At 46.1% G+C, this 25,460-nt stretch overlaps 1 protein-coding gene across 1 annotated transcript in view; it reads right to left on the bottom strand.

Annotated features, from left to right (window-relative positions):
* The window catches only part of muc5fl (mucin 5f-like), a 103,058-nt gene that overhangs the window by 71,668 nt on the left and 5,930 nt on the right, over positions 1-25,460 (bottom strand). Inside the window, exons 5-7 of the mRNA XM_070898729.1 lie at positions 24,152-24,339; positions 17,938-18,112; positions 15,472-15,722 (exon numbers count right to left, since the gene is read on the bottom strand). Coding sequence (XP_070754830.1) covers positions 15,472-15,722; positions 17,938-18,112; positions 24,152-24,339 — 614 coding nt within the window. The remainder of the gene's footprint in view (positions 1-15,471; positions 15,723-17,937; positions 18,113-24,151; positions 24,340-25,460) is intronic.

Genomic DNA, 25,460 nt, shown 5'->3' with positions numbered 1-25,460 from the left:
GGAAGCGATCCAGAGAGCACCCAGACCCCGTAAAATGACGGAGCTGCGTTCGTTCCTGGGGCTCCTGAACTATTTTGGTAACTTTCTTCCCAAATTGAGCACGCTGTTAGAGGCACTACACGTGCTCCGACACAAAGGTCGTGATTGGGTCTGGGGGGACAGCCAGGATAGGGCTCCAACAAACTGTTAACATTATATGACCCGTGTAAGAAACTTGTTTTAACGTGCGATGCGTCGTTCTATGGGGTCGGGTATGTGTTGCAGCATGTGAATGCCAATGGTCAGTTACAGCCGATAGCTTATGCCTCCAGAAGTCTGTCCCAGGCAGAAAGGGACTACAGGATGGTAGAAAAGGAAGCGCTAGCATGCGTATATACAGTAAAAAAAAATGCACTAGCACCTGTTTGGCAGGAAATTTGAGCTGGAGACAGATCACAAACCCCTAACGTCCCCTTTGGTCGACAACAAGGCCATAAATGCGAATGCATCGGCCCGCATACAGAGGTGGGCATTTACGTTAGCCACATATGACTACACAATTCGGCACAGACTGGGCACTGAAAACTGCTGATGCACTCAGCAGGCTCCCACTAGCCACCACTGAGGAGGCAACTGAGCATGATGCTGAGATGGTCATGGCTGTTGAAGCTTTCGAAAGCGAAGGCTCACCTGTGACAGCCCGTCAAATTAAAGTCCGGACAAATAAAGTCTTTAGTTAAGAAATGTGTCCTGAATGGGGACGGGGCAGCCACGTACGGGGCATGTCCTGAGGAATTTAAACCGTTTCATAGGCGCAAGGATGAACTCTCGATTCAGGCCAATTGCCTACTGAGGGGAAACAGAGTAGTCATGCCTCAGATGGGCAGAGAGGTGTTTATCAGAGAACTTCACAATGAGCACCCGGGCATTGTCATGATGAAGGCAATTGCCAGGTCACACGTTTGGTGGCCAGGGATAGATGCAGACCTGGAACTTTGTGTTCGCAGGTGCAACACGTGTGGTCAGCTGGGCAACCCAGGGAAGCCCCCTTAGCTCCTGGTCCTGGCCCGCCAAGCCATGGTCACGCATCCATGTGGACTACGCAGGTCCTTTCATGGGAAAAATGTTTTGGTTGTAGTAGACACCTACTCCAAATGGATTGAGTGTACCATTTTAAATTCAAGCACATCCTCTGCCACGGTAGAAAGTCTACGGGCAAGGTTCGCCGCCCATGGTCTACTGGATATCTTGGTCAGCGACAATGGCCCGTGCTTCACAAGCACTGAATTCCAGGACTTCATGGCAGGCAATGGAATCAACCATGTCAGAACAGCACCGTTCAAGCCGGCCTCAAACAGCCAGGAGGAACGAGCAGTGCAGATAATCAAACAGGGGATGCTCAGAATCCAAGGGGGTTCCCTACAAAGCCGCTTATCACGTCTCCTGTTGGCCAATAGATCCCGACCACACTCGCTCACAGGGGTCCCACCCGTGGAGCTGCTAATGAAAAGGACACTCAAAACCAGGTTATCCCTTGTACACCCTACTATGAAAGAAATTGTTGAAAGCAGGCGTCAGTCACAATGTGACTACCATGACAGGAATGCGAGGGTGCGATGTATTGATGTCAATGACACTGTTTTTGTCCTTAATTACGCTGCAGGGCCCAAATGGCTTGCAGGCACTGTGATTGCTAAAGAGGGGAATAGGGTTTTGGTAGTTAAACTTACCAATGGACAAATCTGCCGCAAACACATGGATCAAACTAAAAGGAGGTTCGACAATCCCATAGAAAAAGCAGAGGAAGAACACGACATAGAGTTTACTCCACCACAGGTGACCGAACACCGGAACCAAGTGGAGGAGAGCCCAGTCACTGTGGGCAGTCCGGACAGGCCTGAGGCACCGCAAACAGCAGACACTCAGGCCAGTGGCCAACAACCGGAGCCCCAACTCAGGCGCTCGACAAGGGAGCGTAAACCACCAGAGACTGAACCTGTGATCCCAATAAGACTTTGGGGGGGGGGGGGCGGGGGTGATGTCATGTATTTAACTATCATTGTAACCCATGTAATAAGCTGACCTAAGTTGTACACCTTGAGAACACTGACCACAAGGGGGTGAACTTGTGGGAGACACTCCTAACCTGGACTTTCAGGTATAAAACGGGAAGCTCCAGCCACCTTCATCACGTGAGGTCTTGGTAACTGGTCATAGAGTGACCTTCTCTCAAGTATGGGCCTTGTGTGCATTTATACTGTATAGTAAGGATGTATCAGTGACCTTAGTCCCATTTATTGTAACTCCAGAGTGAGGCACAAGCATGGTGGGCAGCCTTTTATACTGGGCCCTGCACAGCTATGCAGGTGACCCTCAGGTCTCCCACCGCAGTGCCCTCTGGTGGCACATGTGACTATACAGTTAGTATACATGACCTACATACATGACAGAGGCAGTGAGAGTGAGAGAGAGAGAGAGAGAGAGAGAGAGAGCTGCACCAACCGAGGGAAAGAGTGAGACCGAAGGAGAGAGAGCTACATTGACCGAGGGAGAGAGCTACACTGACCGAGGGAAAGAGAGAGAGAGAGACCGAGGGGGAGAGCTAGTCAGTCCGCGGGAGAGAGAGCTACACCGACCAAGGGAGAGAGACCAAGTGAGAGAGCTCAACAGACTGCGGGAGAGAGAGCTACACCAACCAAGGGAGAGAGACCAAGTGAGAGCTAGTCAGACCGCGGGAGAGAGAGCTACACCGACCAAGGGAGAGACCAATTGAGAGAGCTCAACAGACTGCGGGAGAGAGAGCTACACTGACCAAGGGAGAGAGACCAAGTGAGAGAGCTCAACAGACTGCGGGACAGAGAGCTACACCGACCAAGGGAGAGAGACCAAGGGAGAGAGACCAAGTGAGAGAGCTCAACAGACTGCGGGAGAGAAAGCTACACCGACCAAGGGAGAGAGACCAAGGGAGAGAGACCAAGTGAGAGAGACCAAGTGAGAGAGACCAAGTGAGAGAGCTCAACAGACTGCGGGAGAGAGAGCTACACCGACCAAGGGAGAGAGACCAAGTGAGAGAGCTCAACAGACTGCGGAAGAGAGAGCTACACCAACCAAGGGAGAGAGACCAAGGGAGAGAGACCAAGTGAGAGAGACCATGTGAGAGAGCTCAACAGACTGCGGGAGAGAGAGCTACACCGACCAAGGGAGAGAGACCAAGTGAGAGAGCTCAACAGACTGCGGGAGAGAAAGCTACACCGACCGAGGGAAAGAGAGAGACACCGAGGGGGAGAGCTAGACAGACTGCGGGAGAGAGAACTACACCGACCAAGGGAGAGAGAGCGCGCAAGCTATACTGACCGACTGAGAGGGAGGGAACTACACACCAAGGTGCCCTGATCCTGTAAACCTTCTGGGAATCAGACGACCAAGGTTCGGTGCCTATGCTCACTGAACCTGCAGAGGAACAATTTTATGGTCCTTGTTTCGAGGTGGTTGTTCCAATTAGGTCTACCCCTGGGCTGACAGTTGGTGAATTATATATTGTAACATTTTATTGTAACATTCGCATACCGAATGTACAGGGTGTAGCAATTTATTGATCTATTCGAAACTTGTGTTTTTTTTCTGGTTTTGTGCCTTTCCCAGGTGATTACATGGCTGTGAGCGGGGCAGGAATTATGTAGGAAGTATCTTGTTGAAATGCTCCACCCAGCAGGAGGTGTGGGGCAGATTCCTACTAATCAATATTGTATGTTCTACATTTAAACAGGCCTATGGAACCTAAGCTTTCAATTTGCATCCACACTTTGGCTGCCGCTCCGGACCTAAGCCATTCAATACTTTTCTCCCTCTTTCCATTACTCTTTATCCCTCCCTGACCATTATCTCCCGTCATCATGTCACCAACGTCAGTGTTCTCACTCAGGCCAACATCCCCAGCATCGAAGCACTGCCCACACTTGATCAGCTCCGTTGGGCGGGCCACATCGTCCGCATGCCCGACACGAGACTCCCAAAGCAAGCGCTCTACTTGGAACTCCTACACAGCAAGCGAGCCCCAGGTGGGCAGAGGAAACATTTCAAGGACACCCTCAAAGCCTCCTTGATAAAGTGCAACATCCCCACCGACACCTGGGAGTCCCTGACCAAAGCCCTAAGTGGAGGAAGAGCATCCGGAGGATGCTGAGTACTGGGGGCTGAGCACCTCGAGTCTCGTTGCCGAGAGCATGCAGAAATCAAGCGCAGGCAACGGAAGGAGCGTGCGCCAAACCAGAGGAAGGAGCGTGCAGCAAACCAGACTCCCCACCCACCCTTTCCCTCAACCACTGTCTGTCCCACCTGCGACAGAGACTGTAATTCTCGTATCGGACTGCAGTCACCTGAGAACTCACTTTTAGAGTGGAAGCAAGTCCTCGATTTTGAGGGATTACCTATGACGATGATCCTTTCATCTCTCCTCTCTCAGATACTCTGCCCTCCCAAATCCCTACCCCAATTCTTCATTACTCTTCGACTTTCCTACTCTCCTGCCGCCGTACCAGGCTTGGCTCCTTCCGAGATCAGCCCACAGCTTCCCTCTGTGCTCTCTTGGCATCCTCCGAAGGGCCCATCGAGGCACTCTCGAGCAGCAACCCCAACTGTCCCATCCTACTCTCTCACCCATCTTAGTCCACTGGGGACTAATCTTGCCAGTCTCCTCCCTGTCCAACTCACAGCCCCCACCCCCAGCGCTGACTCTGGACGCTGGCAGTGGGTCAGCCAGCACTGATCCTCTCCGCATCTCCCTCCAGAATGTCCGTTCGCTTACGATCAAGGCCCTTGCCATCCATGAGCTTATCGTGGATGATTGCATCGACATCATGGCCCTGACAGAAACTTGGCTGAGGGATGACGACACCTTACCTTTAAACGAAGCCTCCCCATCCACCTCTTACACCGCTCAGACCACCATGGTGGTGGTGTGGCTCTCATCACCAACTCACACCTTGGTCTGTCCCCTGCTCCTCCGACACTTTCTCCTCCTTTGAGCATCTTACCTTATTCCACCCCTCACACCTCATTTAAAATTCTTGTTCTGTACCACCCACCCAAGTACCATAAACATTTTATTAGCGATATTTCTTCACTAATTTCCTCCCTCTGCCACAAACGTTTTCTCACCCTCAGTGATTTCAACCTCCATCTCAATTCATCATACTCTCTAAGTTCACTAGCCTTCCATCCTCCCTTAATCTCTCCCTCCATATAAACACTCTAACCCATATTCACGACCAACCCCTCGATCTTGCCATCTCTCGTGGCCTGGCTACTCCCATCGTATCAATCGCAGATAAGGCCATCTCTGACCACTTCCTCATATCGCTCTCCATCCACATCCCCCTTCCACCCCACAACCCTACCTCCTTCTGTGTCCGCCCCTGGAAAGAACTCTCTCTCGACTCTCTTACAACCGCACTTACCAACTCCCAACTGTACAGCCTTTGGCCCGCCATTCACCACGACATTTCTGCAGCTACCAATCTGCTCAACCACATCCTCACCATCACCTTTGATGGCCTAGTCCCTGTTAAAACCATTACTCTCTCTCACCCTGGCCGTTCCCCCAATCCAGCCCTGATCTTCACTCCCTAAAGTCCAAGGGATGCAGACTTGAACAGATGTGGTGGACAACTGGTTTAGCCACTCACTGCAGATCTGGCTGGACCACATAAAGCACTATCAGGTGCTGTTCATATCTGCCAGAATCGCTCACTATTCCAGAATCATTCTGGAATGTAAAGATAAACCCCAGCTTCTATCCTCCACTGCTAACTGTCTTTGTAAACCCCTCTCCCCAGTCTCCACCCTCACCTCCGACAATAAGTGCGAGGAGCTCATGGACTTCTTTGTCTCCAAGATTGAGACCGTCTGTTCAGCTGCCTCTGCCTCTTCCCTTCCTTCCCCTAGCCCACCAGACCAAACTTCCTCTAAGAATCCCCCCTATCCTGATCTCACATCTTTCTCCAGTTTCTCTCCGATCTCCCCTCATGGCTTTTCCGAGTTCATCCTGACCATGAGACTCACTTCCTGCTCCCTTGACCCTATTCCCACCAAACTGCTGACCACCCAACTTCCTTTTCAAGCTCCCATGTTAGCTGACATTGTTAACGGTTCTCTGTCCTCAGGTACTGTCCCCCTCTCCCTCAAATCTGCCGTCATCACCCATCAACTCAAAAAAACAACCCTCGACCCCTCCATCCTTGCAAACAACCATCTCCAACCTCCCTTTCCTCTCCAAAGTCTTTGAACATGTTGTCGCCTCACAAATCCATGCCCATCTTTCCCGCAATTCCATGTTTGAATCCCTCCAATCCGGTTTCCGCGCCTGCCACAGTACAGAAACGGTTCTCATTAAAGTCACAAATGACATCCTTTGTGACTATGACAAAGGCTAACTATCCCTCCTCATCCTTCTTGACTTGTCTGCAGCCTTTGACATGGCTGACCACGCTATCCTTCTCCAACACCTCTCCACTGTCATCCAGCTGGATGGGATTGCACTCGCCTGGTTCCATTCTTATCTATCTCATCATAGCCAGAGTTTCTCTTCCCGCCCCCGCAATGCGTCCGGTGACCCCCAAGGATCTATCCTCACCACCCCCCCCCTCCTATTTCTCATCTACATGTTGCCCTTTGGCGACATCATCTGAAAACAGTGTTAGTTTCCACATGTACGCTGTTGACACTGAGCTCTACCTCATCAGCTCGACCCCTCCACAGTCTCTAAATTGTCAGATTGCATGTCTGACATCCAATTCTGGATGAGCAGAAATTTTCTCCAATTGAATATTGGGAAGACCGAAGCCATTGTTTTCGGCCTCCGCCACAAACTCCACTCCCTAACCACTGACTCCATCCCTCTCCCCAACTCCTGTCTGAGGCTGAACTAGACAGTTTGAAACCTTGGTGTCATATTTGACCCTGAAATGAGCTTGAGACAACATATCCGCAGCATAACTAAAACCGTCTATTTCCACCTCCGTAACATCACCCGTCTCCATCCTTGCCTCAGCTCATCCGCTGCTGAAGCCCTCATCCATGCCTTTGTTACCTCTAGACTTGACTATTCCAATGCACTCCTGGCTGGCCTCCTACATTCTACCCTACATAAACTCTGCTGCCCATGTCCTAACTCGCACCAAGTCCCGCTCACCCACCACCCCTGTGCTCGCTGACCTACATTGGCTTCCGGTTAAGCTACGCCTTGATTTCAAAATTCTCATCCTTGTTTTCAAGTCCCTCCATGGCCTCGTCCCTCCCTATCTCTGTAATCTCCTCCAGCCCCACAACTCCCCGAGATGTTTGCGCTCCTTTAATTCTGCCCTCTTGAGCATCCCTGATTATAATCGCTCAACCATTGGTGGCCGTGCCTTCTGTTGCCTAGGCCCTAAGCTCTGGAACTCTCGACCTAAACCTCTCCGCCTCTCTATCCTCCTTCAAAACGCTCCTTAAAACCTACCTCTTTGACCAGACTTTTGCTCACCTGCGCTAATTTCTACTTATGTGGCTCGGTGTCAGATGTTTTATCTCATAATACCCCCGTGAAGCGCCTTGGGACGTTTCACTATGTTGAAGGTGCTATATAAATACAAGTTGTTGTTGTAAATCCCCTCTCATTCCTCAATTCTAATGATAGAGTCTCTGTTGATTGCTTTCCCTTACCTATATCCTCTCTTACTAATGCTACCAATGCATCTGTAATCAATAAGACCACCCCCTCCTCTTTCAGTCTTCCTATCCTTTCTGAAAGCCTTATAACCTGCAATATTTAACTCCCAATCATGACCAGCTTGCAGCCATGTCTTTATAATGGCTGCAAGCTGGTCTCAGTTTTGGTCCGAGAACTCATTTCTATTGTGGAAGCAAGTCATCCTCGACTCTGAGGAACTGCCTGATGATGATGATAATGGCCATCATGTCACACCCTCTAAGCTACATTTGAGCCTCTAATTCACTCAATATAGTTCTTATTCTCTGTTCTTTAGTGTATAAAAATTGTGTTTGGCAAAGACCCTAACCTATCCTGCCCTGGTGCTGTCTTTCTCACACCATGTTTCTTATTTGTCACTCCTGCTTTAACAACTTTAGTTATTTTAGTATTCCCTTCATCTGGAGTATTTATATCACTTTTGCTCTTATCCCTTTTTAAAATCTTTAAACTATCATTTTTATTGTTGTTTCTGGCTGAGCCTTCCCTTCCATTTATTAGCTTAAAGTCTCTTTTACCACCTGATTTATCCCTTCTGCTAGGACCTTGGTCAGGTGCAGCCTGTCACAGTGGGATAGCTCCTTCCTGTCCCAGTACTGGTGCCAGTGTCCCATTCAACACAAAATATTTTCTCCTGGAAGAGTTACTGATATTTTAAATATCATAATAAATGTAGTTACATGAACTTCAATCCAGCTTTGGGGGTAAATTTAAAATAAATAGGTTACAGCTCCATTAAAACAGTAGATGGAAAAAGTATCGTGCTGAACATTCACGTGCCATTACTTCTAATGATTATTTCTAGCCTACGTTGCTCTTTTGAATCTGTCACAGAGATTTATTGTCCTGTACTGGAAATAAAGAGCATTAAACCCTGCGTTAACTCACACAGATACACACACAGAGCAGCTGCATAATGGTACTCTGTGGTTCAAAACTTAAATAGGGAAGTTCAGTGTATTTTTTTTTACAATTAAATGAACTTCACACCATTTTTATCCCACCACTATTTTATTTCCAAGTCATGCAAATCCCGAAGGTGGAATGGCAGCAATGTTTAGATAAAGCTAGCTACTGCATTCACTGCAGGAAACATCCTTACCGCTAAAAACATCTGCAACTGGTTTTGAAGAAAATAAACCTTCACCTAAGACAGTAGATGGACACACCCCAGAAAATAACTTTGAAGAAAATAAAGAGTGTTTAAAAACTTCTTTGGGACAAATATTAAATAAGCATACATACCCTTGAAGTGTAACTCTCAGAAACCATCAGCTCATCTTAAAATATTTCTGCCACAAATGTGGGTGACATGAACAGTTGGAGAACTAACATCTGATTGATTCATTCGAATAGCCTTTAGTCCTGTCCTCCAAAAGATTTGATTGGTTGATATCGATAACCTCCAAACCCAAATAGCTGACTTTTCTTCAGAAGTACCAAGAAAGAAAAAGTTGCATTTCTATAGCTCCTTTCATGACCGCCAGATGTCCCAAAGTGCTTTACAACCAGTGAAGTACTTTTTTTTTTGAAGTGTAGTCATGTAGTAATGTGGGAAACGCAGCAGCTAATTTGCACACAACTAGCTCCCACAAATAGCAATGTGGTAATGACCAGATAACCTGTTTTTGTTATGTTGATTGACAAGGTAGCTGATGTCAGCGTGCATGCAATCGATTGAATGTAAGGCTGAGTCTTGTAGAATTTTTCTTAGTTCTTATGATTTTTACAGGACAAATAAACTTCCCTTCAGATTTGTGTTCAATATCCTGACAAAAAATAAGCATATTTGTCTAGTTTTTTAGCTTAGTAGTAGCTTTTTTAATCCAGTCACATCTCATGTGACCAAGGTTAGTGGGAAAATAGAAGATTGGGAAAATTTTAAACGATAGCAAAGAATGACTAAGAAAGCAATAAAGAAAGGAAAGATAGATTACGAAGGTAAACTTGCGCAAAACATAAAAACGGATAGTAAAAGCTTTTACAGATATATAAAACGGAAAAGAGTGACTAAAGTAAATGTTGGTCCCTTAGAAGATGAGTAGGGGGATTTAATAATGGGAAATGTGGAAATGGCTGAAACCTAAAACAATTATTTTGCTTCGGTCTTCAAAGTGGAAGACACAGAAACCATGCCAGAAATTGCTGGTCACAGGAATGTGGGAAGGGAGGACCTTGAAACAATCACTATCACTAGGGGGGTAGTGCTGGTCAGGCTAATGGGACTGAAGGTAGACAAGTCCCCTGGTCCTGATGAAATGCATCCCAGGGTATTAAAAGAGATGGCGGAAGTTATAGCAGATGCATTCGTTATAATCTACCAAAATTCTCTGGACTCTGGGGAGGTACCAGCGGATTGGAAAGCAGCTAATGTAACACCTCTGTTTAAAAAAGGGGCAGACAAAAGGCAGGTAACTATAGGCTGGTTAGTTTAACATCTGTAGTGGGGAAAATGCTTGAAACTATCATTAAGGAAGAAATAGCGGGGCATCTAGATAGGAATAGTGCAATCAAGCGGGCGCAACATGGATTCATGAAGGGGAAATCATGTTTAACTAATTTACTGGAATTCTTTGAGGATATAACGAACATGGTGGATAGAGGTTTACCGAAGGATGTGTATTTAGATTTTCAAAAGGCATTCGATAAGGTGCCACACAAAAGGTTACTGCAGAAGATAAAGGTACGTGGAGTCAGAGGAAATGTATTAGCATGGATAGAGAATTGGCTGGCTAACAGAAAGCAGAGAGTTGGGATAAATGGGTCCTTTTCAGGTTGGAAATCGGTGGTTAGTGGTGTGCTACAGGGATCGGTGCTGGGACCACAACTGTTTACAATATACATAGATGACCTGGAAGAGGGGACAGAGTGTAGTGTAACAAAATTTGCAGATGACACAAAGATTAGTGGGAAAGCGGGTTGTGTAGAGGACACAGAGAGGCTGCAAAGAGATTTAGATAGGATAAGCGAATGGGCTAAGGTTTGGCAGATGGAATACAATGTCGGAAAGTGTGAGGTCATCCACCTTGGGAAAAAAAAACAGTAAAAGGAAATATTATTTGAATGGGGAGAAATTACAACATGCTGCGGTGCAGAGGGACCTGGGGGTCCTTGTGCATGAATCCCAAAAGGTTAGTTTGCAGGTAATCAGGAAGGCGAATGGAATGTTGGCCTTCATTGCGAGAGGGATGGAGTACAAAAGCAGGGAGGTCCTTCTGCAACTGTATAGGGTATTGGTGAGGCTGCACCTGGAGTACTGCGTGCAGTTTTGGTCACCTTACTTAAGGAAGGATATACTAGCTTTGGAGGGGGTACAGAGACGATTCACTAGGCTGATTCCGGAGATGAGTGGGTTACCTTATGATGATAGATTGAGTAGACTGGGTCTTTACTCATTGGAGTTCAGAAGGATGAGGGGTGATCTTCTAGAAACATTTAAAATAATGAAAGGGATAGACAAGATAGAGGCAGAGAGGTTGTTTCTACTGGTCGGGGAGACTAGAACTAGGGGGCACAACCTCAAAATACGGGGGAGCCAATTTAAAACCGAGTTGAGAAGGAATTTCTTCTCCCAGAGGGTTGTGAATCTGTGGAATTCTCTGCCCAAGGAAGCAGTTGAGGCTAGCTCATTGAATGTATTCAAGTCACAGATAGATAGATTTTTAACCAATAAGGGAATTAAGGGTTATGGGGAGCGGGCGGGTAAGTGGAGCTGAGTCCACGGCCAGATCAGCCATGATCTTGTTGAATGACGGAGCAGGCTCGAGGGGCTAGATGGCCTACTCCTGTTCCTAATTCTTATGTTCTTATATTCTTATATGGGGCTAAAAATTAGCTGTATTCAAAATTATTGCTCCAGTCCAATTGACCAAACTTTTGTAAGGATACTTCAGAGTCAGGATAAACGGGTCCTTTTCAGAATGGCAGGCAGTGACTAGTGGGGTACCGCAGGGCTCAGTCCTGGGACCCAGCTATTTACAATATACATTCATGATTTGGATGAGGGAATTGAGTGCAATATCTCCAAGTTTGCAGATGACACTAAGCTGGGTGACAGTGTGAGCTGTGAGGAGGACTCTAAAAGGCTGCAGGGTGACTTAGACAGGTTAGGTGAGTGGGCAAACGCATGGCAGATGCAGTATAATGTGGATAAATGTGAGGTTATCCATTTTGGTGGCAAAAACACGAAGACAGATTATCTGAATGGCAGCAGATTAGGAAAAGGGGAGGCGCAGCGAGACCTGGGTGTCACTGTACATCAGTCATTGAAAGTTGACATGCAGGTTCAGCAGGCGGTGAAGAAGGCAAATGGTATGTTGGCCTTCATAGCTAGGGGATTTGAGTATAGGAGCAGAGAGGTTTTACTGCAGTTGTACAGGGCCTTAGTGAGGCCTCACCTGGAATAGTGTGTTCAGTTTTGGTCTCCTAATCTGAGGAAGGACGTTCTTGCTATTGAGGGAGTGCAGCGAAGGTTCACCAGACTTATTCCCGGGATGGCAGGACAGACATATGATGAGAGACTGGATCTGTACTCACTGGAGTTTAGAAGGATGAGAGGGGATCTCATAGAAACACATAAAATTCTCACGGGACGGGACGGGACAGGTTAGATGCAGGAAGAATGGTCCCGATGTTGGGTAAGTCCAGAACCAGGGACATAGTCGAAGGATAAGGGGTAAGCCATTTAGGACTGAGATGAAGAGAAACATCTTCACTCAGAGTTGTTAACCTGTGGAATTCTCTACCGCAGGGAGTTGTTGATGCCAGTTCATTGGATATATTCAAGGGGGGGTTAGATATGGCCCTTACGGCTAAAGGGATCAAGGGGTATGGAGAGAAAGCAGGAAAGGAGTACTGAGGTGAATGATCAACCATGATCTTATTGAATGGTGGTGCAGGATCGAAGGGCCGAATGGCCTACTCCTGCACCTATTTTCTATGTTTCTATGAGAGAGGAGCCAAGTTACACACTGCAAACAAAAATAGTGTATGTGACGTGTTCAGTTATGCCCATGACTGGCAGCTTTTGATCTTATTTGATAGCTATTCAAATTCTAGGAGCTCATGCAATTGTATTGGGGTATTTAGTTAGTTTGGACTGTTCAAATTGATGAGAGAGCTGAACTGGAACTTTTGAAGATCACTGATTCGATCAAACGACTCATGCAGTTGTAAGAATAAAAGACAATAGCAAGGCATATAAAATGCAGATCATTTATTATTTCCTTTCTTTCACGGAGCTATCATAGTACAATATCTACTGTAACTACATACACATTACTGTTATTTGTTACTTGTTCAATAAATTAGTTTGGAAATGAGGTCAGGTGCTGACATTCAGCCAATTCATGGAAGGAGTAGAGAATTTGTGAAGATGCAGGATAAATTGAACAGCTAATGTTTTTGTTTGTTATCCTGGGCATATTGTCAAAAATTACTTTTCTATGAGTACCAGTGAAGATCCTCTTAAGGCCATAGGAAGCGGAGACACCTACAAAATACGGACGCTAGAACATCTACCGTAAGAAGGACAGAAAATACCCAATATTGCAACATGTATTTATGCACCTATCTACACTAATAAAACATTTTGGGCCAAAAATCAGGTTCTCTACAGGCGTATAAGATGTGCGCACGCACCCTTAGAGGCCCTGCAAGTGCTGGTTCTCGGCGCGCAATGCGCATGTGCCGAAATCTGGTACTTATGAACTGTCAACATTTCTTTTGACGGTTCCAACGCATCCCTGGGAGAAGGGCCTCCGCGGGCGGAGACTTGGGCTATTTGCCCAACTCTTGCCCAGCGAATGTACTTCAAATGATTATGCCTGGTAAAAGAGGAAGGCCTGCTTTTACCAGCGTATGAGTTTTAAAAGATAGAAAAATAAAATGTTATCAATACTTTTTTATATTAAAAACCCTGTACATTAAGGTAAGTTTATTTTTAAATGTGTGAAGTGTTTTTCTTGTTTATTTAAAGTGTTGGTGTTTTGTGGGGTATCCCCGTTCACAGAAATGGTGATATCCATACAAAAAGAACTGAACATTACTGTGAATGGAGATATGCCATCATCATTGGTTGGTCTGGCCCAGGCTGCACATACACTCCTGGAATACGTAGGCCCCTAGGCTGGACTGCAAATGGAGGCCTCGGAACACAAGACTACGTTCCTCCAGGGTCACCAGGTACTTTCGTTAAAAAAATTTGGGTCGGTGACATCCGCCCACGGGAAGCCTCCGACCGCAATATCTGGGCCATATCTGTGTGGCTGTATAAATGAACAAATGCAGAAATCTAGGGACCCCATTTCCTTCTAATTGGGCCCGCTAAAGTATCAGCAAGATGGTGAACAGTGACCATTGAAGACAAAAGAAGTAAAGTCCCAGTGAACTTCATTTTCAGTATTTACAGTCAGTACAAGAAACATTTAAGAGGGTAAATACTATTAAACATTGCCGCTACCAGTTCTGTGCGTACCATAAGTGGCTGACCAACTACACCTTTTGGGACTGAAACACCGGCCTCCCCAGGTACTTTCGGAGTGTGTACAGACCCGGGAAAGCATCGCAAAAGCCGGTTTTCAGCACACAATGTGCATGCACTGAAAACCGGCTTTTCTGATCTATCAAGCTGGAGCATGACAGATCTTCCACATCTCGGGAGCGAGGACATTCGCATGGGCAAGATTGCGGGATTTACCCTTATCTTGCCCAGCGCATGTCTTGAAAACTCTTGCGCCTGATAAAAGCAGATGCATATTGCCTACTTTTACAGGTGTAAGAGTTTTAAAGTACACAAAAACATTTAGAAATAAAATTATAAAACACATTTTATTGTTTAAAAACCCTCCCCACTACGGTAAGTTTATTTTAAACCACAATTTAAAAAACTTTTTAAAACATTGTAAAAATATATATTTTTAATAATACATAAATAACTAATTTAAATTCATAAAAATGTGATGTATTTTTTTCTATTTTTTATTAGTGCTTGGGGGGGGGGGGGCTGTTTCCAATCATAATAATGAGAATTCCAACTTAAGAGTTCTCATTATTATGAATGAGAACATACTTTACGTGATTGGCTGTCTAGAGCCATGTGACTGCAGCTCCAGTCTTGCGCATGTCCTGACGTGCACGTGCTGCGACGCACAGTCAGTGGAGGCCTCAGGACCGGGAACTCGCATGGGTGCAGCAGGAACAGGTAGATGCGCATCTTTTTAAAGTTTTTGTTACCCGATCGCCCGCGGGAAGCAGCCGACCGGGATTTCTGGTCCATTATCGTTAGCCCTCAGAGCCATTCTTCCACCCCAGGTTAGCTTACTTTCCACCAGTTCATTCCCAGAAGCCCATATTCCCTGTCTGGGCTGCCTCCTGCTCACACTTGCTTTACATTAGAGCCAATTTCAGACATTCCCCATTTATGCTTAGGGGCCACTGCCTGTGTCTTAAACAGGGGCAGAGCAGGATCCCTCACATACTGCTCAGCTTCATCCTTCTCCTCCAAGCAACACCTGGGCATGAACAGGGTGATAGTGAGCTGAAAATCTTTTTAAAACCCTTGACAACCAAGGGGCCCACCCAATTTAATTTTAGAGTGGTTCTCAATTTCGGTGTCCAGTGCTCCAGCCCAATACTTGCAAGGGACTGAACTAAAGACCTTCTTGGTGTATGTGGAAATGCATATATCCTGAGCCGTTAGAGGAACTGTTTACTTTTTTGCCATAAATGGAAAATGCAGTAATCCGTACCTTGGTTTTTACTGTACTGTTGACAGTCATCCGAGTCAGTGTTATTACTGAAGATTTGTAGAATACTATGATGGCTTTAGGGCATGAAAGATCTTCCTCAACATCACAGAAGTTGTTGTCTATGTAAATTTTGAAGCCTTTGATTATTTCTTTTATCTGCTTCGCCAGAATGTAAGTGTAGTTTCCTTGGAATGTGTAATCAGTTCCACCAAAAGTAAGGTAGTGAGTGCCGCCCCATCCAGTACAAACACCTGGAATTTCAAAGTCACATTCTGAGTTTCCAGCAAAATGATTTATTTAAGTCAGATGATAGATTGTTAATCAATAAACGCATCATGCCTCAGTCATTTATTTTTCATAAAAAGAAGCGCACTTGCGGTCATACCCAATTTCAAACTCAGGCATCGACCAGCCCAGGCTGATGGGATGGTGCCAGGCATTTGAGCTACCTGCTCGGAGATGCACAAAAGCAGCTTAACAATGATGCGGTCTCTAATTTTGGTTGTGAAAATTGTTTAGATATTGCATTGTAGAACAGGCAATCAGTGGAACAGTGAAACACATGCTGCTGCTCCAATTTAGAAACATAGAAATTTACAGCGCAGAAAGAGGCCATTTCGGTCCATCGTGTCCGCGCCGGCCGACAAAGAGCCACACGGCCCTCGGTCAGCAGCCCTAAAGGTTACATATAAACCTATGAACAATGACGAAAAGGCAAAGAGCACCCAGCCCAACCAACCCGCCTCACACAACTGCGACACCCCTTATACTGAAACATTTTACACTCCTCCCCAACCAGATCTATGTGATCTCCTGGGAGAGGCAAAAACCAGATAAAAACCCAGGCCAATTTAGAGAGAAAAAATTTGGAAAAATTCCTCTCCAACCCATCCAGGCGATGGAAACTAGTCCAGATCACCCTGGCCGTAATCTAGTCCCTGCAGTACTTACCAGTATATCTGTGCCGTCCAACAAAAGGTCATCCAGTCTAATCCCAATTACCCGCTCTAGGTTACGGCACTTTCAGTGTCCATCCAACCATCTCTTAAAAGTGGTGAAGGTTTCTGCATCCACCGCTCTTCCAGGCAGTGAGTTCCAGATCCCCACAACACTCTGCGTAAAGAAGCCCCCCCCCCCCTCCGCCCCACGCCACCAAATCCCCTCTAAACCTTCCACCAACCATCTTAAAACTATGCCCCCTCATAATAGACCCCTCCACCAATGGAAATAGGGCCTTACTATCCATTATGTCCAGGCCCTCAATATTTTGTACACCTCAATGAGGTCTCCTCTCAACCTCCTCTGTTCCAATGAGAACAAACCCAGCCTATACAATCTGTCCTCATAACTAAGATTCTCCATTCCAAACAGCATTCTAAAAAATCTCCTCTGCACCCTCTTTAGTGCAATCACGTCCTTCCTATAATACGGCAACCAGAACTGCACGCAGTGCTCCAGCTGTGGCCTAACCAAAGTATTATACAATTTAAGCATAACCTCCCTGCTCTTACATTCTATGCCTCGGCCAATGATGGCAAGCATTCCGTATGCCTTCTTAACCACCTTATCCACCTGGCCTGCTATTTTCAGGGATCTGTAGACAAGCACTCCAAGGTCCCTTTGTTCATCTACACTATTAAGTGGCCTACCGCTTAATGTGTATACCCTTTCCTTATCAGCCCTCCAAAAGTGCATCACCTCACACTTCTCTGAATTAAATTCCATTTGCCACTGCTCTGCCCACCTGACCAGTAGATTAATATGCTCCTGCAGCCCATGTCTTTCCTCTTCATTATCAACTACACAGCCAATGTTAGTGTTGTCTGCAAACTTCTTAATCATACTCCCTATATTAAAATCTAAATCATTGACATATACCATAAAAAGCAAGGGACCCAGTACTGAGCCCTGCGGAACCCCACTGGAAACATTCTTCCATTCCAAAAACATCCATCAATAATTACTCTTTGCTTCCTACCTCCAAGCCAATTTTGGATCTAACTTGCCACTTGCCCTGGATCACATGGGCTTTAACCTTCATGACCAGTCTACCATGTGGGATCTTATCAAAAGCCTTGCTAAAGTACATATGTACTACATCATACGCACTACCCTCATCGACCCTCTTGGTTACCGCCCAAAAAAATTCAATCAGGTTAGTCAAAAGCAATCTTCCCTTAACAAATCCGTGCTGACTGTCCCTAATTAATCCCTGCCTTTCCAAATGCAGATTTATCCTGTCTTTCAGGAATTTTTCCAATAATTTTCCCACCACTGAGATTAGGCTGACAGGTCTGTAATTACTCGGCCTATCCCTTTCTCCCTTCTTAAACAAGGGTACTACATTAGCAGTCCTCCAATCTTCTGGCACCATGCCCAAATCCACCTCAGAGATGCTGCCTCCATCTCTGTATCTTTTACATCACTATTTAATTTTGGCAATGCAGTTCCTCCTGCAATACTCACAGTCACACTCATACTGATAGCAACAGCCGGATTGGTCATAAACTCTTTTGGGTTGCAGTCCATTTTGACATGTGATCGGATTAGCAGTCGGGCATTTCACCGGCACGACAGAAACGGTGTTGTTCCCTGTACAGATTCCCATTGTGCAATTGTCAAGCAGCAACATTTCGTTTATCTGTGGTTTATGGAGAGAAGAAATGCTTCAATTTTGAAAAAAAGATTTAAATTACATTGCATTTAGAGTTTCAAAAAAGGATGGGAGAACCATAAAATAGCAAAATTAAAGAGGAAATGATGAACTCTGAATAAGATACGAGATCAATGACTGTAAATAGTTTGGAAAACCTTTGATCAGAAGGAGAGCAAAGAAAAGGAGTAATGAGTTCTAAGTAGGTCAGGATGGAAGAAACAAAAAGTTTCAAAAATAGTAGGAAAACTAATGAATTCATAATAGGCCAGGAAAACCAGTGAACACTCAACTGGATGAACAGCAGAACAAATAAGCTCCCAGTAGGATAAGACAGGAAAGCCAATGAGTTTGCAATGGGGGACAGGAAGGAGCTCTCAGTAGGATAAGACAGGAGAACCAATGAGCTCTCAGTATGATAGGACAGGAGGATCAATGGGCTCTCAATAGGATAGGACAGTGAACCAATGAGCTTTCAGTATGATAGAACAGTGAACCAATGAGCTTTCAGTATGATAGGACAGTGAACCAATGAGCTTTCAGTATGATAGGACAGTGAATCAATGAGCTTTCAGTATGATAGGACAGTGAACCAATGAGCTTTCAGTATGATAGGACAGGGGAACCAATGAGCTCTCAATTGGCTCAGAGAGGAGCACCAATGTGGATCAGTGGGCAGCACACTCGCCTCTCAGTCAGAAGTTTGAGTGCTCAAGTCTCATTCCAGGAATTTTGAGTACATAAATTTAGGCTAACACTCCAGTGCAGTGCAGAGGGAATGCAGCACTGTTGGAAGTGTCGTCTTTTGGATAAGACTTGAAATCGAGGCCCTGTCTGCCCATGGCACTATTTCAAAGAAGAGCACGGGAGTTACCCCAGAGTCCTGGCCAATATTTATCCCTTAATCAACATAACAAAAAAAAGATTATCTGTTTGTGGGAGCTTGCTGTGCGCAAATTGGCTGCCGCGTTTCCTACATTCCAACAGCGACTACACTCCAAAAGTACTTCATTGGCTGTAAAGCGCTTTGATACGTCCGGTGGTCACGAAAGGCGCGTGGATTTATAGCGTGGAGGCCCCAACCTGCGTGAGAACACCAGGGGCAAGTCGGGGCCATAAAAGGAGCGGTGAGCGGCGGCCTGGGAGCAGCGTGGAGGCCACTTCAGGGAGCAGCGCAAGCTGGTGCAGGAGGGCAATGGCAGCGAAGAGTGACGTCATCAAGGTCCAGGTCGGTGATTGGAGCATGGGCAGGTACAAGCAGGAGCAGCGAGAGACTGTGGAGGGAGGTGATCGGGGCCCAGGAGAGGCGTGAGTTCGGGGCCAGGGGCCCAGGGGCAGCATGGGCCAGCCCACACTGCGATATGTGTGTGCACTAGGTCCGTACAGTAAAGCTGGTCTCCAGTGGTCTTGGTTAATCCTTGCCACTGGACTAAGACCTAGCTCTGGTGGCTGGTGTGCAACGGCCACCACACGTTAAAAAAATCCACGCACAGGCATCTTCCACCCTTCAGGATGTAGTTCGGGATCTGGAATATTTGGTCCTTCATTGAAACACCTGTAAACTCATCCTTTTTTGGAGTGGAAGCAAGTCATCCTCGTTTCGAGGGACTGCCTATGATATATAAATCCAAGTGTTTCTTTCTCAATTGGCTAGGAGAGGAGAACCAGTAAACTCTCAGTAGGATAGGACAGGAGAAACAATGAGCTTTCAAGTGGTTAAAAGGTAGGAAAAACAATAAATCATCACGACAGGCTGGGAGAAACAGAATACTATGACAGGATAGTAGGACTGATGAGCTCTTAGTGATACAGCACAAGAAAATCTGTGATGTATAGTACTCAAAAACAGCAAATTCCTCCAATAACATCTCCAGTTCAATGTGACTAATTAGGAAAACTACAATTTGTTTAAGATAATATGTGAAGCATACCAGGAAGATTAATTAAAAAGAAGATATTGAAGATACAACCATTTTAATGAAAATAATTCCTTACAGTACAGCAGACTGTCTCTTTAAAATAGCTCATAAATTGTAGGTGTAAATTTGTAACAGTACATGAAGTGCTCCAAGTTATTGCAAACTGCAATGTGCATTTATAAAATTAATGCAGTGGGATAATATTGTTATAGTAATATAAATAAAATGAAGCACAAATATTGAGGCGCTATTTTTGCACAGCCTTTACCAGCATTGCTAATGTAAGTAACATGCAGGCTATTTACATGGCATCACTGCCTCGTCAGTCATATTTTGTCACAGGTTGACTGAGGAAGAAGCAGAACAATTTACGTTTATACAGGATGGCTCAGGTAGAAAAACATCCAGAAGTGCTTTGAAAGAGACAGGTGAATGTTGAGGAGGGAGTGAAACAATTGAGAGCAAGGAAACTGAAAGCACAATTGAAGATAGATTTTTAGGAGATTTTAGAAAGTAGAAAAATAGCACAGTAAAATCATTTTGGTAGGGAATCCAAGAAGGCAGGGAGGTAATGGTAGGGGAAGTGGGGAGAAAGCAGTATTCCAGAGTGAGAGGAACAGAGGGGGCAGGCTGGACTTACCATTCAAGCAGATTTCCCAAGTAGGGTGGAGCGATACCATGGAGAGATTTCAAAGATATACAAAATGAGTCAGATAAAATATGTAAGCAAACAAACCAATGCCAAATGAACTTTAAAATGAAATATTTAAGTGGCAAGTATGTATGTAGAAAAATATAGACAACACACACACACTTCATGAATAGTTAAAGATGAAGTTGAAAAAGATCATGTTATTAGACCTGGTCTTTCAGTGTCCAATCACTGTGGAGCAGCAATTAACAAAGCAAATCAAATCCTGAACAATATAACCAAACAGTAGAGTACGAGTTGAAGGAACTGGCATGGTAACTACAGAATTCTGATCAGATTCTACTTCGAGCAGTGTGTCACGTTCTGGTCAGTGAAGCACAAGGGAGAGCGTCAAGCCCTGCAGACAGTGCAGAGCAGACTATGCTGTAGCAAGAGAGTTATAAGGAAAGACTGCAAAAACAATGATTTTCCAGTGGCTGCAGAGGACCTACGAGAGGTAGATAAGATAATAAAAAGGTACAAAAAAGGTAAATCGAGAACACATCATCAAATTAAACTTTGACAATAGGAAAAAAGGACGTAGGGGAATCAAAATGAAAGGTAAATTTCAAGTTTGACATCATGAAATTCCTCACTTGGCGTATTAATATGTACAGTGGCCCTGCATAAAGTAATGGTGGCAAAAAACAGGGAATCCTTTAATGAAATGATGGATGCTGTGTTGCAAGTTCCCTGTATTTTTGTTGGATGATAAGCTAGGATGGCCAATTGATTTTCCTCATCTGCATATTTCTTGTGAGGATAAGGATGATGATATTGAAAATGAGCTGCTGGGGAACATGGAGTAATGGAGCTGGTTAGGTCAATGCTGATGAGTGTGTGAAAATTATGTGGGAGAGGACTGACTTCGGCACACTGAGATCTGGATTAACTGAAATTAATGAAGGGTGGGGGTAATGAGTGACAAGTGACAAAAATATTTTAGAAATTGATTAAGGCAATGAAGATATAGCTAAAGGTGCAGAACAGTTTAAGTAGTAACAGAAATAACAATGGGATAACAGAAAGTACAGGACGAGCAAAGGCTCTGCTGTACATTTGGCAACTCTTGGGGCCCAAATTTGGCACTCCCGTTTTCTCAGCGCACTCACATGAGATGCACCGACTTCCTATGATCCAAACGGCGCTAAAAAGATGTCCCGGGATTCTGGCCCCTCTGCCGACTCTCCCGGGGCCTGGTGCGGCGAGTCCATTGGGGGGCGGAGCTAGGGCCCTGCACCTAAAAGAGTGCCAGCAGCTGTCCGCATGCGCAGTAGCTCCTCCCATGATTGTGATGATGCGTGCCTGCAGCGTGGGACCCAACGCATCCCGCCTCCATCCCGGGCCGAGTGGCCTGCCGCATTGAAAAGCCACTGCCTTCCCTTGGCGAGAAGTCCCGTCCCTCGGCGAGAAGTCCCGTCCCTCGGCGAGTCCGTGAGAGAGTCAGAATCGGAGAGGAGTCGGAGTCAGCCCCCTGACTTACAGACCAGTTAGCCTGACATCAGTAGTGGGGAAATTGTTGTAATCAATTATTAAAGATGTAATAGCAGCGCATCTGGAAAGCAGTGACAGGATCGGTCCAAGTCAGCATGGATTTATGAAAGGGAAATCATGCTTGACAAATCTTCTAGAATTTTTTGGGGATGTTACTAGTAGAGTGGACAAGGGAGAACCAGTGGATGTGGTGTATTTGGACTTTCAAAAGGCTTTTGACAAGGTCCCACACAAGAGATTGGTGTACAAAATTAAAGCACATGGTATTGGGGGTAATGTACTGATGTGGATAGAGAACTGGTTGGCAGACAGGAAGCAGATAGTCGGAATAAACGGGTCCTTTTCAGAATGACAGGCAGTGACTAGTGGGGTGCCGCAGGGCTCAGTGCTGGGATCCCAGCTATTTACAATATACATCAATGATTTAGATGAAGGAATTGAATGTAATATCTCCAAGTTTGCAGATGACACTAAGCTGGGTGGCGGTGTGAGCTGTGAGGAGGATGCTAAGAGGCTGCAGGGTGACTTGGACAGGTTAGGTGAGTGGGCAAATGCATGGCAGATGCAGTATAATGTGGATAAATGTGAGGTTATCCACTTTGGTGGCAAAAACACGAAGGCAGAATATTATCTGAATGGCGGCAGATTAGGAAAAGGGAGGTGCAACGAGACCTGGGTGCCATGGTACATCAGTCATTGAAAGTTGGCATGCAGGTACAGCAGGCGGTGAAGAAGGCAAATGGCATGTTGGCCTTCATAGCCAAGGGATTTGAGTATAGGAGCAGGGAGGTCTTACTGCAGTTGAGGCCTCACCTGGAATATTGTGTTCAGTTTTTGTCTCCTAATCTGAGGAAGGACATTCTTGCTATTGAGCAAGTGCAGCGAAGGTTCACCAGACTGATTCCCGGGATGGCAGGACTGACATATGAGGAGACTCTGGATCGACTGGGTCTGTATTCACTGGAGTTTAGAAGGATAAGAGGGGATCTCATAGAAACATGTAAAATTCTGACGGGACTGGACAGGTTAGATGCAGGAAGAATGTTCCCGATGCTGGGGAAGTCCAGAACCAGGGGACACAATCTAAGCCATTTAGGACCGAGATGAGGAGAAACTTCTTCACTCAGAGAGTTGTTAACCTGTGGAATTCCCTGCCGCAGAGATGCCAGTTCGTTGGATATATTCAAGAGGGAGTTAGATATGGCCCTTACGGCTAAAGGGATCAAGGGGTATGGAGAGAAAGCAGGAAAGGGGTACTGAGGTGATGATCAGCCTTGATATTAGTGAATGGTGGTGCAGGATTGAAGGGCCAAATGGCCTACTCCTGTACCTATTTTCTATGTTTCTCGGGCCGAGTTAGGGTGGTAGGACTTAAGTTTTATTTTTTATTTATTATTGATGGTTTTTATGCTTCTTGAATGTTGTTGTGAAGGTGTTTAATGCTTTTCAAGGTCCTCTCCGCTTCCCTTCCCCCCCTCCATCTCTGGCTACCTGCGCTGATTTCTTAACTTTCCGCAAGAGTTTTCTGTGCGGCCGCAAGTGGCCACATACGCTGGCCTAAGTTAGTTTGGAGCAACTATTAGCTGTCCAAACTGGCTTAAATGGCCAAAACAGTCGTCGGTGGCTGGTAACGCCCCCTTTTGAAAAAAAAACAAAACTAAAAAAAATTCTAACTAACTCACTTACACTGGCACAAATTAAATGTGCAGAATGGGGAATTTTAAGATACTCCAGAAAAATCAAGTTGCTCCAAAAAAAAGACCGGAGCAACTTCTCGGCAAATTTGGGTCCTTAAAAACTACTACTCCTCAATCACCCACTGAATCAAATATTCAACCAAATTTCCTTTAAAGTTTTCCACAATAAGGCATGATGGATATAGATTATACATAGGCCATTATGACTGTCGTGACCATTACTCACGGCTCTTGGAGGGTTCAGGGCTGAGCAACCTTCCGGTGGTGCTGTTGTTGGTGTGGATGTCTGTGTAGTTGGTAGAGATAATGTAGTGCTTTCACATGGTTCCATGTGCTTCACAATTACACAGTTCTTAGAACATAATGCATAGAAACACCAGCCTGCTTTGTCTGTGGAATTGTATACTACGTCCCCTGGAAAGAAATGGAAATAGAAATGCTAAGTTTTAAGTTTTGAATGGTTACATTAATTCACTATTCAGTTAAAAGGTACATTGTCACTTATTGCATTACACTTGTTGCACCATGGGATTTGAGGTTGCAGCTTTGTGCCAAGAATTTCACACACAGCAAATTGCAAATCTCACCTGTGCTGTCTGTGAAGTGCTTCTCTTTCCACTGTGAGAACAGAGATAAGATTGGCAGTTCAGTTATTGGGGCCACTCTTGGACCTACTCTAGATGTCGGCGTGTGAGAAAATCAGTACATGGGGCCCAAGTTTCGGCATCTGGTTAAAACGGCGCACCTCCGAGACTTACGTGACCTGCCTGTGGCTCAGCGTAGTCTCCCTGGGGCAGAGCAAGCCGATCGCAACCTGCAGGGGGGGGGGGGGGGGGGGGGGCGGGGCAAGGGATCATGCCTACTTCTCAGTGCCGGCAGCATTGCACAGGCGCGTTGGAGCATGCGCGCATGTGCAATGGCTCGGGGGAGCGTGGGTACCCGGGGGGGGGGGGGAGGTGGGGGGAAGCATAGTAACCGAGGTGGGGAGGGGCGTGGCAACAGGGTTCAGGGGGGGGGGAAAGAGAGCGTGGCAACCAGGATGGAGGAGCGTGGGTTGGGGGGCACTCGAAATGATCGAAGGGCCGGAGGAGAGAGCAGGGGTGCCTCATTCCATCCTCCCCCCCCCTCCCCTCCACAGCCACCCCCCTCCACACATCCACCCCCCCGGCTCCCTCCACACACACCCCTACCCTCCCACACACAAACACCCCACACGACCACACACACACACACACACCCCACATATACACACACACACACCTCCTACCCTCCCCACCCCCCACACACACACCACCCTCCCCCACACACCCTCCCACCCCCCTACACACACAACCCCCTCCCACACACCCTCCATCCCTCCCACACACACACACACTCACTCCCGCCACCACGCCCCCCCTCCACACACACACCACCCCCCTCCCACCCCACACACCCCCCTCCCAACTCCCACACCCCCCTCCCAACTCCCACACCCCCCTCCCAACTCCCACACCCCCCCTCCCAACTCCCACACCCCCCCTCCAACTCCACAC

The sequence above is a fragment of the Pristiophorus japonicus genome, chromosome 14, assembly GCF_044704955.1.
Source record: "Pristiophorus japonicus isolate sPriJap1 chromosome 14, sPriJap1.hap1, whole genome shotgun sequence".
NCBI lineage: Eukaryota > Metazoa > Chordata > Chondrichthyes > Pristiophoridae > Pristiophorus > Pristiophorus japonicus.
Note: the sequence above shows the minus strand (reverse complement) of the source record. Positions and strands in the feature narration are given on the sequence as shown.